Source organism: Pagrus major, chromosome 4 (genome assembly GCF_040436345.1).
Source record: "Pagrus major chromosome 4, Pma_NU_1.0".
Taxonomy (NCBI): Eukaryota; Metazoa; Chordata; class Actinopteri; order Spariformes; family Sparidae; genus Pagrus; species Pagrus major.
This window is the reverse complement of record NC_133218.1, coordinates 8,580,331-8,597,291: the sequence shown is the minus strand read 5'-3', so window position 1 is coordinate 8,597,291 and position 16,961 is coordinate 8,580,331. Positions and strand designations below refer to the sequence as shown.

Here is a 16,961-nt window from a genome sequence, read left to right as displayed (position 1 = left end):
TCCAATGGCATAAAAAGGAGCCTGTATCACAAAGCAGGTTCAGACTACAGTAGTCTGGCTCTTTCTGTGGTACCTGACTTCACTGAGCCTGGCATTGGTGATACTGGATAACTGGTAGTTAATGACGCCTTTGCAATCCAGCCACAGGGGACTTCATGTGAAAGAGGCAGAGTTGTTTATTACAAGCAACATCATCAGAACAGTGGAGCACTTGATATGATCAAATGAGATTGCACTGTGGATATAGGAAAATGTGTTATAGTGACAGAAGCACATGATTTTCAACAAGTTGAAATAATACAATATAATCACACAACTAGACTAGAATACTTTTTGATGATTGTGACCAACTATTATAAATATGTGATTCCACGTTATAAAGTTAAAAGTAATGCAAGGCTGTTTCTGCTGCCAAAGATGAGAGGAGAGAGGAGAAAAGCTGATGTCTGATGAGTTTTAGCTCACTAAAATGTTGTATTTATAATCACAGAAGCTAATTAACACTGTGGATTATTGTTCTAGCAAAAGGAAACAGAGAGTCTGCTATTTGTTTTCAATTATCACAAAGTCATCTCATGTAAATCTAAACTTCAGTGATAGAACAAGAGCATTAAAGCATCAACACTGTCAGGAATCCTTTGAGAATAAAATAAACTATGCAATTAATATGCAGCTATAATCATCATTATGTCTTCTGTGCCACAAACTATCCCCGATAATTAGATGCTCTGTTTTAAAGTAGAAATGGAAAGCCTGGAGTAGCACATCCATGTCAGGCTCCTCTCGGATTGACGGCTCAGTTTTTCTAGCGGATTGATTGGTCAGTAGGAGTTCCCTTTTGATCTGATCCTCTGAAGTTGACCTGCTTGTGAGCAGGTTAGCCATGCAGCAGAGGTAACACTGGTTATCTGCCCCATTTAAAAGTTAACCCCAATGATAGCTGGCTCACTTGGTACAGGCCCTTTGAGAACTGGTACACTCTGGCTGTAGTTGCTAGGGGGATCCTTAATCTTTGGCAGAGTGGTGGTAATAAAGTAAATTATTTCTTCTGTGTTGTTGTTTTGCTGTCTCCAGTTTAAAACTTCTGACTTGCCTCCTTGATGTTTAGAGGTCCCTGTGTGTCTGTGTCTGCTTTAACAGGAGGAGATGAAGAAGTTGCGTGTTAATGTGGAGGAGGTGGTCAAAGAAAATGAGAGACTCTATGATGAAATTGCAAAGATGGGAGGGGTCAGCCAGAAGGACTGGTAAGAAGAAATGAGCACACAATTTTTTTTGAGCACCTATGGTAACATATGTGAAATATATAGTTTGGTACCTGAGAAATTTTAAATGGCAGAGATGGTGCCAAAATGTTCACATTTTGGAAATTCTGCCTGAATGTTCTGTGCTTAAACCTCTCTAATTAAGTTCTGATTCACGTCATTAGCATAAAAGTTGGCAGAGGTAATGTTCAGATGTTTTGCTATGGTTTGGAGCTGCAGCTGCATCATTCCTCAGGGTTATTCATTCTAAAATTGTAATTTAAAAAGAAAATCTTTCATTAATGCTGTGTGCCAATTAAATTTACTCAGACCCAGTGACATATAAACTTATATTTACACACCTGAAGTTAACTTCTGAATGCCTGGATGTATCCTACTGCCCTGAAAAGTCCGTTCTCAGTGTATATAAACTAGAATGTTTTCACATCACATTTGTGTAAGTTGCATATTGACACTGTTGCTTTTAAAGTTAAAAATGACTGAGTTTAAAAAAGATATGATCAGGACCAAATGTTTTTTTGTCTCATAAATACCTGATTTATGTTGTCGTATTATATTAATATAACTGCTTTGTTGCTGTTCTGTTTATAGACTTATAGACATTTTATTTTTGTCTTTCTTTCTCTACAGTCATCAGCTACAACAACAGGCCTTTCTGGTTTTGCAGGAGAACCAGGTTCTGATTGACCAGCTCGAGGCTCAGCATGTTAAGGCCAAGGCCAGCCACAGCAGACACCAATCTGAAGGTACTGGGTACAGTGAAAGACTAAGCCTATTTTAATCATACAAGTGCCACGACAAACACAGAGTAGTACGTCTCTGGCAGTTGGGCTGTGTAGGTGTCTCCAGGCACACCTGATATTTTAGCTCATGAATGTGCAGCAGTACAAAGTGTAAACAGGCTGAGTTAATATAAAAGGGAGGGAAGGGTCAAAGAAATACAATCAGCCTTTTACAGCACAATCTTCCTCATTCTGGAAGGCACAGAGTGGCAATATGTGAACACACATATAGGTTCTTTTTTATATATATATTTTTTTTAGTACAAGGATGATACAAGCAAATAATATAAATATAGTTTGCTGAAGAAGTTTATGTGATCACATCTATCCAATGCCATTTCAGTTATAATTCTACCGTATTTCTAACTGTATATTGTTGACATTGTCAACAAGGTGTTTATCTTAAATGTGACACATCAGCATTGGCTGTTAAATGCATTTTAAGAATAAAACATGAGATGTTTTGTTTTAATTGGAAAGGAGGCTGTGATGCTCAGGATTAATGAGCTCTGGTAATCCTCCTTCAGATGGCTGCAGGGATTTAACATTTAAGCTGTTGACAACAGACAACACTCATATTCATTTATTGATAAATCCAGACGGCTTTACAGACATCCCTCCATCCACATCCACTTTAAACATTATTTTTTTGAAATGCAGATTTAATTGCATCCACTGGTTTGGGATTGTTTATTTATAAAAGCTTATCTTCTTTTAGGTATTATCGTGTTATTGCTGCTCATTTGCCCCAAGTATTTAGAATGCTCTTGTTGACAAAATCACCAAAGTAGCAGCAGAGTGACATCGCACAGACCACAAACAGATGTGGTTCTGAGACCTCTTTTCTCAGTGCAGTGTCAAAGACACATTTTCCACCAGAAAACCAACAACTCACTTTGCACTGCCTCATTTAATCAAACCTCAGACCTGTTTGCTCTTCTCCTCCCAGCTGCCCACCCTGTGCTTCTCACCAAAATGTCACACAGACGAGAAAAATGAATTTCATGTTTAGGAAAATACGGTCAGAGCACTTCGTGGTGCCAATCTTGAAATCACAAACTATAACAAAACTTGGAACTTAAGCAAAATTCTCTTTCACTGTTGCCCTACATCCTTTTCTTTGTTGCTCTCATTTTGTCTCTTTTTTTACTTTGTACCTCCCCACCTCTTTTCCCCTCGCATTCCTCTCTCTGTAGTTTCCAAGGTGTCAAAGCAACTGATGTTGCTCGAGGCAGAAAAGCAGCGTTTACAGGAAGACCTAGAAAAGAGCAGGGGGGAGGTGCAGAAAAATATGAGGGAGGTACAAGTTCTGCAGGCCCGCCTGAAGGATGCCATCACCTGGGACGAACACTGCAACATTGCTGGGAAACTCAGACGGTAGTGATGCAATGTCTTGTTTTATCAAATATTTTTCTGTCTAAAAGATGAATTAATCAGGGTTAAAAACAGTTCTGCTGCTGAACTGGGACACAGTTCTTTTCTTTTTGGGTGAAGTGACAACAGGATAGAGAAAAATTGCACATTAACCTTCAACAGTTTATTTTAGTGACACATGATCTTGCTTGCTGTGTGTTAGTAAAGGGTGCACACTTCTCACTTCATATTCTTATCCTAAGATACTAAATGCCAGCTTCCTCATCTTTCCGCCAAGTTTTCCAAGAGTTCAGCCCAGTATAGCCGTAGTTCCGCTTATCATTACTTCAGCTTGAAATTGATGTTGTAGCAGATAGAAGAAGACAAGAAGAATAACACAAAAATTGAGTATTGCATTTTTATTTCCCAGTGGGAATGTGGTGTGATGAATAAAATGATGTGGTAGAGCACATTAGAGTCACATTTTTAATTGCTTTAGTTATATTTGATAGAAGAAAACCCAGTGGTATTTTGACCAGAAAAGATTTCCACAAGATAATCAAAATAAGTTGTATAAAGGATGCAAGTGCACAGGATTATTAAAACTCAGAGAAATTGGTATTTTATATGGTGATAGGATACACCTTGTTGAAAAATGTTCACCAAGTACAGATGTTGTGTTATAATATTCTGTACAATCTGCTCTTGGTTCTCAGGCAATTGGAGCAGCAAGAGAGTAGAAATAAGAATGAGATGGATGAGTTGCTTCTCAGATTGTCCAGCCTCCAGGAGGAGAATAGGAGTCTGGCTCTGGACAAAGCTAACCTGTCTGCTGATTTAAAGAGAATGGAGGCTGAGCTGGAGCTCAAAAAACAAGCCAACAGGTATTAAAAAAATACTGCTTTCCTTGTTTGATAGCATCCTACACATGAAGTGTGTTACAGTGAACCACTCTTCCTTCATGTCTTTTTAAAGAAGTGTGTAACACTGTTAGGACCAGTGTTTTATCCAATAATCATCTGCTTAGTCTACAGTTATGTCTTATGGGCCTTTTGGCTAATAATTACTGAATCAAAGTGTGACCCAGAAAATATTATTAAATTAAAAAGGAAAAACATGAATGCTACTTTTTTGTGTATGTTCACATATGACAGTGTCATTTTTCTTTATTTGTATGTCATTTCATTGAGTGAACCATTTTTTCAGTTTTTTAACACAACACAAAACAAAACAGACAGAACATGGGGTGTCTTGAGTTTACCAAAATGAATAACATATAGACAAGTTATAAAGAGTTGAATAAACATTTTTAAACAAAAGAAGGGTGTTTCGGGGAAATATACATTTTCCACGTTTTCCAAATTGCCTCAAATTTGTGTTCCTGGAGCCTAATTGAAAAAGTAATTCTGTCCATTACAAAGATTTCATAAATAATATCGTACCGGTTTTCTATAGATGGGGCATCTGGCTGGAGCCATTTCCTTGTAATTGCTTTTCTAGCAGCAATACTTAGGATTCCAAATAAGTGTTTTGTTTTAATATTTGTAGTCGTGAACATGAAAGACCAAAGCGCAGTTCATCCCACTTAAATATAATTTTTGTCCCAAATATAGTAACTAATTCTGAATAAATCTTATGCCAAAAGGCATTTACTTTTGGACAGGCCCAAAACAAGTCTTTGGCTGCATATTGGCCTGCATGTTGCTAATGCTACTAGCTTGAGGCAGCTGACCTTCTTCTTCTTCATCGTGTTTCTCACTTTGTGTGAGATTTTTCTTCCCCATAGTTGCATGCCCGCTATAACTAAACTTACTTTGGCATGTCTTTTAATAAATTCAAGATTGATCAGGCATCTTTTGATTGTTGCTTTCGGGAACCTGTTGCACTATGCTGCCATCATGTCGCCAGCTAGACTGGAAGTCGTCATAGAGTTTTAAACACACTGTACAGACATATTGTAAGCTGAAGTTGCCAGAGTGACTTTTCAACAGCATTAATCTTCTTATCATGATTCAGATCAGGGTTTTTTTTCTACAGTGTACAATTTTTTTTTTTCAGTGATTACAGCTGTTCTAAAATCTACTCTGGTGTCGGAGACCTTCCACTGTCCCTTTGGACCTGAACTGAGATTAATGTGGGCTTTTTCACTCTGAAGTGTGAATATTGCCAAAAGGTGTTTGATTAACCAACAGTGCTGCACACATCAATATGGCACGGTCTCAAGATATCACCCAGTTGACTCTGTCTCCTTTGTATACCTTGTTATCAACCAGTCCATTTACTGTTCCTTTCCATTGACCACTGATACATTTTTCTTCCTACAGTTTCCTAAATCTCTTCCCTCTCCACTTAATTTGCCCTCCTGTTTTTTGCCATCCTCCTTTTCCTTTCCATCTAATTTTTTTCCTTCTCCCCATTTCTTTTCTCCCTCACTCTCTTTCATTCTGTTTAATTTATACCCTTCTTCTCTCCTGTCTCTCCATCAACCAGGAAGGCTGAGAGGAGGATGAGTGTACTGAAGCAACAGAAGGAAGAGTGTGCGTTGAAAGAGGAAAAGACTCGGCACTACATGGACGCTGTCATTTCTGTAGCGGAGCATGTTTCCCAGGAGAGAGACCAACTGTTACAGATGGTACTACTGATGCTACTGACACTGTAGGAAGATACATGGTGTTTTCACATTGTACTTTATCCACTAGATAAAAACTGGGTATTACACATCATAGTATTGATACTTACATACACACACCGACACACTGATAATTTCCTCTGTACAAAAACTGACTAAAGCCCTATTCGCACACGAGTAGGTTTACTGATGGACCTCATTATATTTAGAAATGACCACCCCACGTTTGTGTTTCGTGTGGCGCATTAGCACTGGATAAGGGAAGTCTTAATTTGACTCGTATTTACTGACATTATCGCTGGATATGATGTCAAGGCCGCTTGTAACATCAACTTTCAGAAGCGAAGCATCTGTTCTTCAGTAGCCACATTAACAATATAGTTGAGAGTTTTCCCCACTTTCTGCAAACATTACAAGCATATATACACATTTGCAGCTCATTAGGATCAATTCATGTATGCTTTGTGGCTGTACATGAACACGATAACCTCTAGTTGCTCCCAATCTTCTCTGTCATCACTTTTAACCATCAATATAGCCAATCTCACAGCACAGCTGTTGACCGGTGTTAAACATATTATGAGCCGTGATGAACTTTCTCACTTGTTTAGTTAGCTCACAACAGAAAACAGATATTTAAAAAGGAATACGACCCTAAATCACCAACATGCCGATTCAAGCAAGACAGCTATTATCACATGACATGGCTGATTTGCATGGGATTAAGATTACTGATGTCCTCCATATTTTTTACAAATTACTAGAGGCCCCCAGGTAATGCTTGTCCCCTGCAGAAATAAGGCTTCCGTCTGTGTTATGTGTACTGCATTCGCATGGGATAGGCGAAGTCTGTATTTTACACAAATTCACTGACATATCCCCTGGACATGTATCAAGGCACTGCCTAACATCAGTATTTCAGATGCAGAGCTTCTGTCCTTCAGAAGCCACATTAATAATTTAGTTTTGAGTTGATTTGACAATTTTCTGTATGTGTTACAAGCATAAATACACATTTGCAGCTCATTTAGATCAAGTAACAGATGTTTTGTGGCTGTTGCTAGTTAAATGATAACCTATTGTTGCTCCTAACCTTCTCTGTCATCACACATTTTAAACACCAGCACAGCTGTTGACTGCTATTCAACATTTAATGAACCTCAGTCAAATTTAATACTTGTTCAGTTGTCTGACAGCCAAAAACAACAACCCCAAATCACCAAGATGCTAATTCACACAGGACTATTCTCACAGGACCTCCTTATTTGGTAAATATTCGTGGGTAATTTGCAGTGGAATTTTTAATTTATACAAACTATGGCAGAGTCATACGATTGTCGGATCACAGATGACGCCTGTAATTAATACAAATGACTAGAAGTCTCCACATGATACTAGTCACCTGCAAATTGGGCAGAATTTGCAGGTTTATTAGTTTTCCTGAGCTTTCTGTGTCGAACAACAAAAAAAATCTAAAATGTAATCTTCTTTTAAACAAACCTCCTGGTGTATTCCGTAATCACAAATATTTTAATGCAAGCTGAACGGATAGGCAACATTTTTTGGATCAGTGTTTATTTAATCTCTAGTCTGTTGGTATATGGTAGTTGGCAACAGATGATTGAACTCGAATGCAGACACCAAGTCAGCAGGTAGGGTGTAAAGGCAGTTTATTTGTTAATTTGTTAGACTTGTAACCAGTGTGAGGGCAGGCAAGATGAGAAAAACAGCTTCAGGAGAGCTGGCAGGCACCCAGAACATAAACTGGCAGGCATGGATCAGTCAAATGCCACAGCAACAAGGCAGCGCAGACAATCTGGCAAATGCCTGATAACACTTCCTCTTTACATGTACTGAGGAGCTACTGAGTAATAAGAAACAGCTGTGCAGCATGTGGCTGATGACAGTTGATCCACAGAGGCAGAATACTCTGAGGGCAGGATTTTTTAAACCTTTTTGTTTTTGTGCCTGGAGTTATGTGAGTCATTATCAAACAGGCACAGGTTCCCTGTCACCTGAAGTGCACTCTTCATGTCAGTAATAAGATGCAGGGATGATACTGTACGTAACGGCACTTGATATGATGAGTGTGACTGATTAAGCATCCTGTTGAATTAACTAAGGTGCCTGAGTTAGACCTTATTCACAGACATTTTTGGCATCACAGCAAGAAAAGCACAGGTGTTATTGATAACATTATACATCACTGCATTTCATTTAGGCAAACTAGTTCCAGGGTCCTGGTATTCTTGAAAGGCTGAAAAGGTTAATGGTTTCAATTCTGGGTTGAGACCCATCCTGCATAAAAGTTTCGTGGAAAACCGTTCTATAGTTTTTGTGTAATCCTACTGACAGACCAACCGTTAAATGGACATAGGTGAAAACATAGAAAATTCAAAAATCAAAATAAAATATTTGACAACAAATAAGCAGAGGATGGAAAGTTGTGGCTTTTTCTCCATTTGCCAGGACATTCCTAGAACTAAAATCACTACAGGTGGGCAATGTAGTAGCTCGACCGTTAATACATTTTTTATGGAGTAAAGATATTCCAATATCAATATATTAGACAATATTTTTCTATACACAGAATATGTACTGTACATCAACACATTTATTGCAATGATCACTTCATATGTGGTTATGGAACACCTCCAAATGTAAGTGCTGAAACAAACATGTACATAAGTTACCCTAAGCAACCTTTTCTGCATTATGTGCTGTTATCAAAAATGCTCAAATTTGACAACATATATAGCAATGCCAATATATAATGTTGGCCCATGATATCGGCTGGCCAGTATTTCAGTTGGGCTTTCTTACTACATTAATAAGACATTTACTGTGTGCATTTCAGTGAGACATCATCCATGTAATTTCCATCCTCCACCTGTTGCTTTTTTAGCTCCTGGATTGTGTGTACTTTCCTCAGGTGAGACTTCAGTTCTTCCACCCATCCATCCAGGATAAGTGGGTAGAAAAAGAATGGTGTATGGCTGAATAACATCTATCCTATAAAATCTCCCATTGCATTATTAAACGCAAAAACTACGGATGGAATACATGTTTTGGAATCATCAAAAGTGACATTTCTTTTCTTCGTAGGTGAGAATCCCAGCATTGACCTTTAGACCTTCACTTGCAGAACGTGCCTGGCAGACAAGCTTCTGCCTTAGTACACTCGGACTAGGAGTGCAAATTTTTAAGCATACCAAGCATACCAAGTTCCAACTCCTTGCCACATATCGTAATTCTAATCAGGTTTTAAGATTGCAGTGAATTCACACCCACAAATGCAATGCACAGGGAAAAGGAAGGAGCTGCTTATAGCTGCAAGAAATGAAAACAAGGTGACAGTCAAGACAAAATATGTCAGATTTTTTTTTCACCAGAGCTTACAATCAATTAATTGTTAATTATTAATTCTAACTGCGTTGGTCTGAAACTAGCAATGGCACTTGCGCTGCTCTGTGCGCCACTTTACGCCGAGTGTAAGATAGAGCCCAGAGTATTCAACTCATTTGGTCCCTTGCGGACTCAGATACCCCCCCAGTGCCCCTATTTCCAAAATATAACACAGCAAATGTGCCGTCTTGGATGCCCTAATGGTAGATAAAACGTGATAAATTGCCCTCTATGGTGGCCCAGTCTGCAAGAAAATATGCCCTCTAGGGTTCCCCTCCAATGAAGAAAACTTTTGTATTTTGTACAAACTTTTGTAACTTTTGAGTGTAGTTTCCTATGGAGGGCTCTCCCAATGATGCTGTATCACAAAGGCTGCCCTTCATACTATAAAATGAGTTTGTCTCTACTTGACTGTACGTATGTAATGGTTGAATAGTCAAAAGTTCCCTGTTTGTGTTTATTAACGAAATGTTATAGTTAAGCTTTAAATCTGAGTCACATAGTAAAAAATATTAATCTTAACCAGGGTTTTAAACTGTTTGACCATGAATGCATCACAACTCTCAGTGCACTGGTGCCCCACAGCATGCAGCTGGTGCCCTTTTTATTTTTTCCGCCCATCTGCCTCAGACAACCTGAGCCCACCACTGAAATTGGTCCATCTGGTAGAGGAGGTACCAGAGAGTGTGCAGCAGAGAAACAGAGACAGCTTATCTGGTAACAGATTCAGAAATGTTGTCAAAGCTTACTTTTAGACGATAAGCAAGAGCTCATCATGTGTAGAAGGTCAGACTGACACCATATCAGGTAGCCGGTTTGAAGCTAACAAGAACCCCAGGAGAACAGCATTTAAGACATTTAGCTGATGTTCACCATTTATACACAATACGAAAGCCTTTTTTACATTTAGATTTAGCTTTGCTGTCTCTCTTCACTGGATTTTGCAGTGAATATCGAGGTGCCATGAACAATCCTGCTAATTATGCAATCAGTGACTGGAACGGTTTCAAAAAGACAGTTTATTGGATGAATTGGTCCAAGATCAGCAAGCTTAGGGACATAAATAACAGCGTTGAGGAGCTGGAAATAAAAATGCTCTCTAAATCAAATTACACTCCATTTACTTTGGCTGCAATTAACACTTCTTTCCTTCCCAGTCACAACTCTTGTTTTTAACGCACCTGTGCTGATTTGTACCTACTCTTTAAAGCCAGTAAAAGTCAGTACAGAAGATCCATATCAGCCTTGATGAGGTCAATTTTGGACTTTTTGGCTGCAATTACAGTACAATGTGCAATCATTTAGCATCATTTTTCATTTTTGCACTGACAGATATTTTACTATTGTATTGATTGTCAATATGATAAGTACCCTTTTCATATCCTCAATCTTATTTTTCTGCACATCTACATTTCTAAGCCTTTGACTTGTTATTTTAAACTGAAAACAGGGAGTTTGTGTCTCACACAGGGCTACTGTGATTTGGCAACCATTTCAACAGCCTTTCCTTCTTCTCCTTTATCCTTCTCATCTTTCAACCCATTGTGCATACTACCCACCCACCTGCTCCCCATTTAGATCAGTAACCTCCCGTCTTCCCTCTCTACCTCCCCAGGCTTCGGTTCTTCAGCAGGAGAAGCAGGGATTCATCGGCAGGATTCTGAATGGCACAGTTCGATTTGGAAAACTACAGGAACAAGTCAAAGTAAGTTCCAATGGTAATTGTTTGTCTTTTAGTTGCCTGCTTTGAGAGTTAGGGTGTTAGCCAGATCCGTTAAATCAAAATAATTGGGAAGTCCTGTGTATTCTGTTCCAAAAGTGGTCCTTGCCAGTAACTTTTGATCCGTCACTGATGCCTGGCAAGCATGTTAGGCTACAACTTTCACTCAGCTGGTGCCTTAATGTTCACTTCCAAAGATAACCCTCCAATCTACTTTCTATTGATCAGTTCACTCCACTGCACTTGATAAACCATCTGCTATCAGTCTCCACCACTCAGCAAGCATAAATTGATGAACAATTTTGTCTCTGGAGATGAGCTTGTTGGGTCTTGAGGACTTATTTTCCTATCTTTAACAAAGTATGGAATCAACACTCCCCACAGTCTGCATTTAAATTGTAAAGAAAACACAAGCATGAAAATAATGATCAGCAATAATAGCAGAAGTGCTGTGTGTACTAGTCTCTTTGTCTTTGATCCATTGATTGTTCCTGTGACACTGACACTTTATAGAAAACTATAACTGTACTTATGGTGCTTACTTGCTTATATCTGTGGCAATGGACAGGACCTTACATGTAGTCACACATCATCACATTACTTCTATTGTATTTATGTTGCTTATTTATCATTTTGCCAGCTGGATATGTACCCAAATAAAATTTTGACATGCATATGCAAAACTGAAACCTGAAACAAAGTCAGGCAGGCATACGGTTGGCAATGTGCAGATGATAAACATAAGGATCAGTTTCAGATATGCAATCAAGTAAACTTTGCGGAGAATGCCAGCCAATTTACAAAGAACTTGCTGATTAGTCAGAAGCGAACGTGCAGACAGATTGCAGGTCACAAAGACGGTAAGCTGATACAGCAGCTTGTAGTAGTAACTGAGCACAAGTTTGATCTAAAAGTTTGGAGTTTAAAAACACCATTTTAATTACTTAGTTTGACATGAAATTTGCCACTGCATTCAGTTGAAACCTTACTAATTTTACTTCAGCCTAACTAAGATGTGAGTGACATATTCATTCAGTGCTGAATGTGTGTGATATAGGAGGGAAGCTGACTTCAAGCTTCTGGAGATAATTATGACAAGAAAGATACCTACCATAGCTTTAATGGCAAAAAAGCAATGCATTTGTAGATGGCTGTAATAAACACAAGTATGTTTATAATTGTAGACAGGAAAACAGAGCTTTTTTTTTTTTTTTTCCTTAGCCATTCTATGAAAAACTACATGGATTTGTCTCTTTCCAGAGAAATAAAATGGAGACTATTCTAGCCAATCACCATGGCAACCCTCACTACATTTACCTATAGTGCCATGTTGGTTTGAGTGTTACCCCTGTGGGTGACAGTTGTTCTGCTATACCAATTCGTCCAGCCCTTCTGTATGTATGTGTTTGTTTGTTTGTTTGTTGTGCCAAACATGAACAAAATATTGGTCCAGCATGATTAGTGCCTTGCTCTAGGGCCAGTGTGTTCTAGCTGTCAGCAGCTCCTGTCACTCAAGCCACAGCAGGAAAAACATCTCAGCGCTTCTGACAATTTTATTAGTGTCTCTATAGCAACGGTCCAGAGAGAAAGAGGTGTGTGTGACTGTGAGTATTGGTGGTGATCAGACCGAAAGAGGAGCGCTGTAAATGTTAGATGTGTCAGAGACATTATTCCCTTCTTTCTTTTATACGTCATTAGTCTAATTTTTCAGTTAATCATTTAGTATAAAATGTAATGCTCTTAAGATTTGAGAGGTCAAGAGTCTTCATGTTGCTTATGTTGTCCAACCAAAAGACCAACCAAAGAAATTAAAATCACGGTCATATAAAACAAAGAGGTCTCTGCTGCAGTGTCACTGAGGTGCTGCGTCTGTGTCGCTGGTCCCTTAAAGGGGCAGCAACGTTATTTTTTGTCAACAGACTTTTAATCTTAAACACTAAATGATTGTTTTATTAACGTTTTTAATTAACTGATGAATTAATTGACATTAAATAAATCACTTTTAACTTTCAAACTTATTTATGCAGCTTTTATTCAACTATTTACTCTTATTTATGTCATATTTTAACATGGGTTACACAAACAACAACAAAAATGGGATACATTTTCTTGTCTAAATTCAATTAAAATTAAAAGTTGAAGCTAATCATTTAATGCATTTTTTGTCTATTAATTAATTGATAAATAAAGTGATTATATTCAACCCAGTGGCCAGAATATATGTTGACAGTGTACGTTCCTGAAAACCATAAGCTCAGTGCTGTCACAACATAAAATTGAAAACTGAACCTAAAGACACTATTTAGACGGTCTACAGCGCATGGCCTAAAGCGCAGTACGCTAGTGCGTTCAGGACGTGTCCAAGTCATTTTGCTGTTTGAATGGTGGATAAAACGAACACAAAGTGTGAATTAGTCATGGGTGTGTTTTGGGTGGAACATAAATCAAACCAGTCCTAGTGTCATCTCCCATTCCCATTAAGAGCCAGGTGCGCCAGGGCCTGCAACATATAAACAGTTAAAACTCCTGACTTGTTTCCTGTGCAGAGTTTATAACCACAGCTTTTAGTTTTGTTGATTAAATGTGCCACAATATTTGTTACAGTGACATTACTGCATTGACCACACCCCATTTTAAGACCAACATTCCCAGGGGTGCACAGATGGTCGCAAGTACATTTACTATTTACACAACGTGGGCACTGGGCATGAAAATAACAACTGCGTCAGTCTGAAACTTGAAATGGCACTTGCGCTGTGCGTTGCTTTGCGCCGAGCGTAAAATAGAGCCCATAAAGTCAAAACATAAACAAATGTAAAATTTTAAGTTGTGACAGTGCTGTGCTTATGGTCTTGTTAGCTTAAAGTACTAAAATCACTTAGTTAAGGTAAGGAAAAGATAATATTTTGACTTAAACTACCTGTTTTGATCACTACAAACACAGCTGGAGATGTTCTGAGGTCTCGTTAAAAAAACCTGGTTTTGTCGCCACCGACGCAGCTGGAGATTATCCCGAGGTCTCCTTAAAGATGTCCAGTGGTTTCATACTCATGTTAAAATGCAGTCTCAAACTGCGGTCACAGGCATGGCAGCTTTCTCACCTGTAACTCCAACACCATTACCTCCACCTCCTGATGTGAAAGTCAGGTCATAACGATGTAATGTGAACGTGATATGTCACATTTTGTAGAAATTTAAATATGGTACATAGGCTGTGAGATGTATAAATGTGAGCATATCCGTAGTGTGCAGAAACGTTAACTGCTGCTTTGTGAGAAACATTTATATACCTGATAAGGAGGAGGTTCGCACTGCAGTAGGCAACATCGTTTCATCAGCCTGCCTCATGCTGCCTTCACATATCAATCATATCAAAGACAGCATGTCCCAGAATAACCCTTGCACCAACCATGTTGGAAAAACAAACAAAACAACTCAACATTGCCAGTCCCAGTTCTGGTGGTTTCCACTCAGCTTGTCAAGTTAGTTATGTGGTTATTGCTGAGTTAATTGAATACTGATCATAACACCTGTAACAACCTGCGGTGTTGGTTGTAGGTTTTGCTTTATTGAACTTTTTTTTTTTTTAAATGTTCAGTGTGTTAAGACACTTTAAATGTGGTCAAATGACTATAAAAGTCCACTCAACCTTTTCAGAATTGTTCAATTTAAAGCTCAATGATTATATTCTCTGAAAGACATCAACATTGAAGTGCAAACTTTTTTTTTTCTTACCTTTTCACCAGCTTCAGACATATTTTACACAGCACCGTGCCTTTTGTATCACACTGCAGGTCAGGGCGCTACTGATCTTGATGAGTAGCACATCCTCAGCAGCAGATGATTGATTCTGAGATGGGAATGTAAATTCAAACTTCTAGCTCTCATATTTCAGACCAACCTGAAATTACAACAAATTCTAGGAGTTGCTTTATTTTTAGTGATCATATAAAAACTATAACCCATATCTAGCTATCATTTGATTCTCATCAACATATTGTGATTTTAATGCATGTTGCCACCTTATGAAAAAGATAGCGATTGTGTGTTAATTTTGTGCTTTAAAGAGAGGGCAGATTGCGCCTACATTATTCATGTGTAATTAAAATTCATCTGCCTCTATCTCCTGGAAACACCTGAAAATGTTGAATATTTTAGTAGGCGCATGTATAAAGATAGCCAGGTCACAGGTTTGCATGACCCATGCTGCTTGATTGAGTCTCCCATTTAGCTCATTGGATCAGTTTGGCTAACTGTGACAGCTGGAGCTTAACTGTTTTTAAAGGCACTGTCTGGCTCCTTTTTAAAGTTGAAAACCAGTGTGTCTCAAGGATTCTTTATCATCACAACTTGCCCTTGACAAACTACACTTCACAACACTGCACACTGTCGACCTTGTTAATTAGTACCATTTTTAATAAGAGAAAGACTCCCTATGAAATACTATAAGTGAGGTCTGTGAGGTATCCTGAGTAACCAGGTAAGTGTTATTTAAGGTCGTCTTACACATGGACCAATACGATTCTCTTTTCAGATGTGGGGGAGGAGAGAGATTTTTAATGTTACCTGTCACTCAGGTCAGAATGGTGTAAGGCAGGGTCCTGTACATGTCAGACTGTACAACCAGCAGAGCAAACGCTCCACTGAAAAGCACACTGTCCAACACCTCTGCCAACTCAGGCAGAAACTAAAATCTCTTTGTACTATCTGACCTGCTGCCATAGTCTGCCAGCTCTCATTTCTTTGTTTCTTTTTTCTGTTACATTATATTTTGCCCGTTTTGTGGTTGTATCACATAAATCAGTCACTGCAATTTTTTGGGCTTTATTACTGTGTAGCTTTGACCATCATAGTAACAATTGATCTCTGTCAAGTAAGAAATAATGTCATCCTGAGCAGAATCATTCATTGTGAAGGAAATTATTCTTTTGTCTTTCTTTAGAGTGATCACTATTTTATTGACAACTAAAAAATCTCATCAAGGTTGTGAAGGTTTGGAAAAATCTTGTTAAAATTTGGTTTAGAGACTCTGGAAATCCAATTAGAAATAACTAAGCTCTCACCTTTGTGATTTTATTGGTTTGAAGTCTAGCAACCACATTCTGTCTCTTTGAGTTTAATGACACAGACTGACTAACATGTGACAACAGTGATTTTGATTGTTGACATTCAAAAAGGACTGAATCAGCAGGCATAAAAATGAGTACACAAGCAATGGATAGAAAATAATTCTCCATTTATTTCATTGTCTAGTAGCTTCTGTAATCAGTAGTGGCACTAAGCTGAGAGCTGCAGTCAATAGGTCATAGACAGAAACAGGAAAACATAAGGTAGTGGCTACAGAGACAGGTAGAGAAACAGTGGAAGACAGAAGCTGACAAAGGAAAGTAAAGACAAGAATAATTACACCCCCAACATTATAAAGGTAGGGTTAAGCACAAAATTAATAGTTGTTCCAAAATGCTACATTACCACTTTGAGGAACAATGATCATTACCTGAAGTTTAACATTGACTATATCTAACAGTTCATCAGTCCAGGGCCCTCTGTTATCAACATTTTACATAAAAGGCTCTAAATTGACTGTGAAGGGTGATATGTAGAATGCTTGTGAGTTCAAGAAATGTGGTAATTGTCAAATGTGCATGTTTTATTGTCAACACCCCCAAAGCTAATGTACATTGATAAAACCCACACATTCTTAACCACCATGGTCATGAACAGTGACTTCCACTTACATCATGAAACACTCCTATAAACAATCTTAATCTAAGTCAATCTCTTTTAATGCACTGCTGTCACTCATTGCT

At 38.4% G+C, this 16,961-nt stretch overlaps 1 protein-coding gene across 1 annotated transcript in view; it reads left to right on the top strand.

Moving 5' to 3' along the window:
* Positions 1–16,961, top strand: part of cep89 (centrosomal protein 89) — a 62,629-nt gene that overhangs the window by 12,323 nt on the left and 33,345 nt on the right. Inside the window, exons 11-16 of the mRNA XM_073464858.1 lie at positions 1,141–1,244; positions 1,893–2,008; positions 3,241–3,421; positions 4,114–4,281; positions 5,888–6,029; positions 11,047–11,136. Coding sequence (XP_073320959.1) covers positions 1,141–1,244; positions 1,893–2,008; positions 3,241–3,421; positions 4,114–4,281; positions 5,888–6,029; positions 11,047–11,136 — 801 coding nt within the window. The remainder of the gene's footprint in view (positions 1–1,140; positions 1,245–1,892; positions 2,009–3,240; positions 3,422–4,113; positions 4,282–5,887; positions 6,030–11,046; positions 11,137–16,961) is intronic.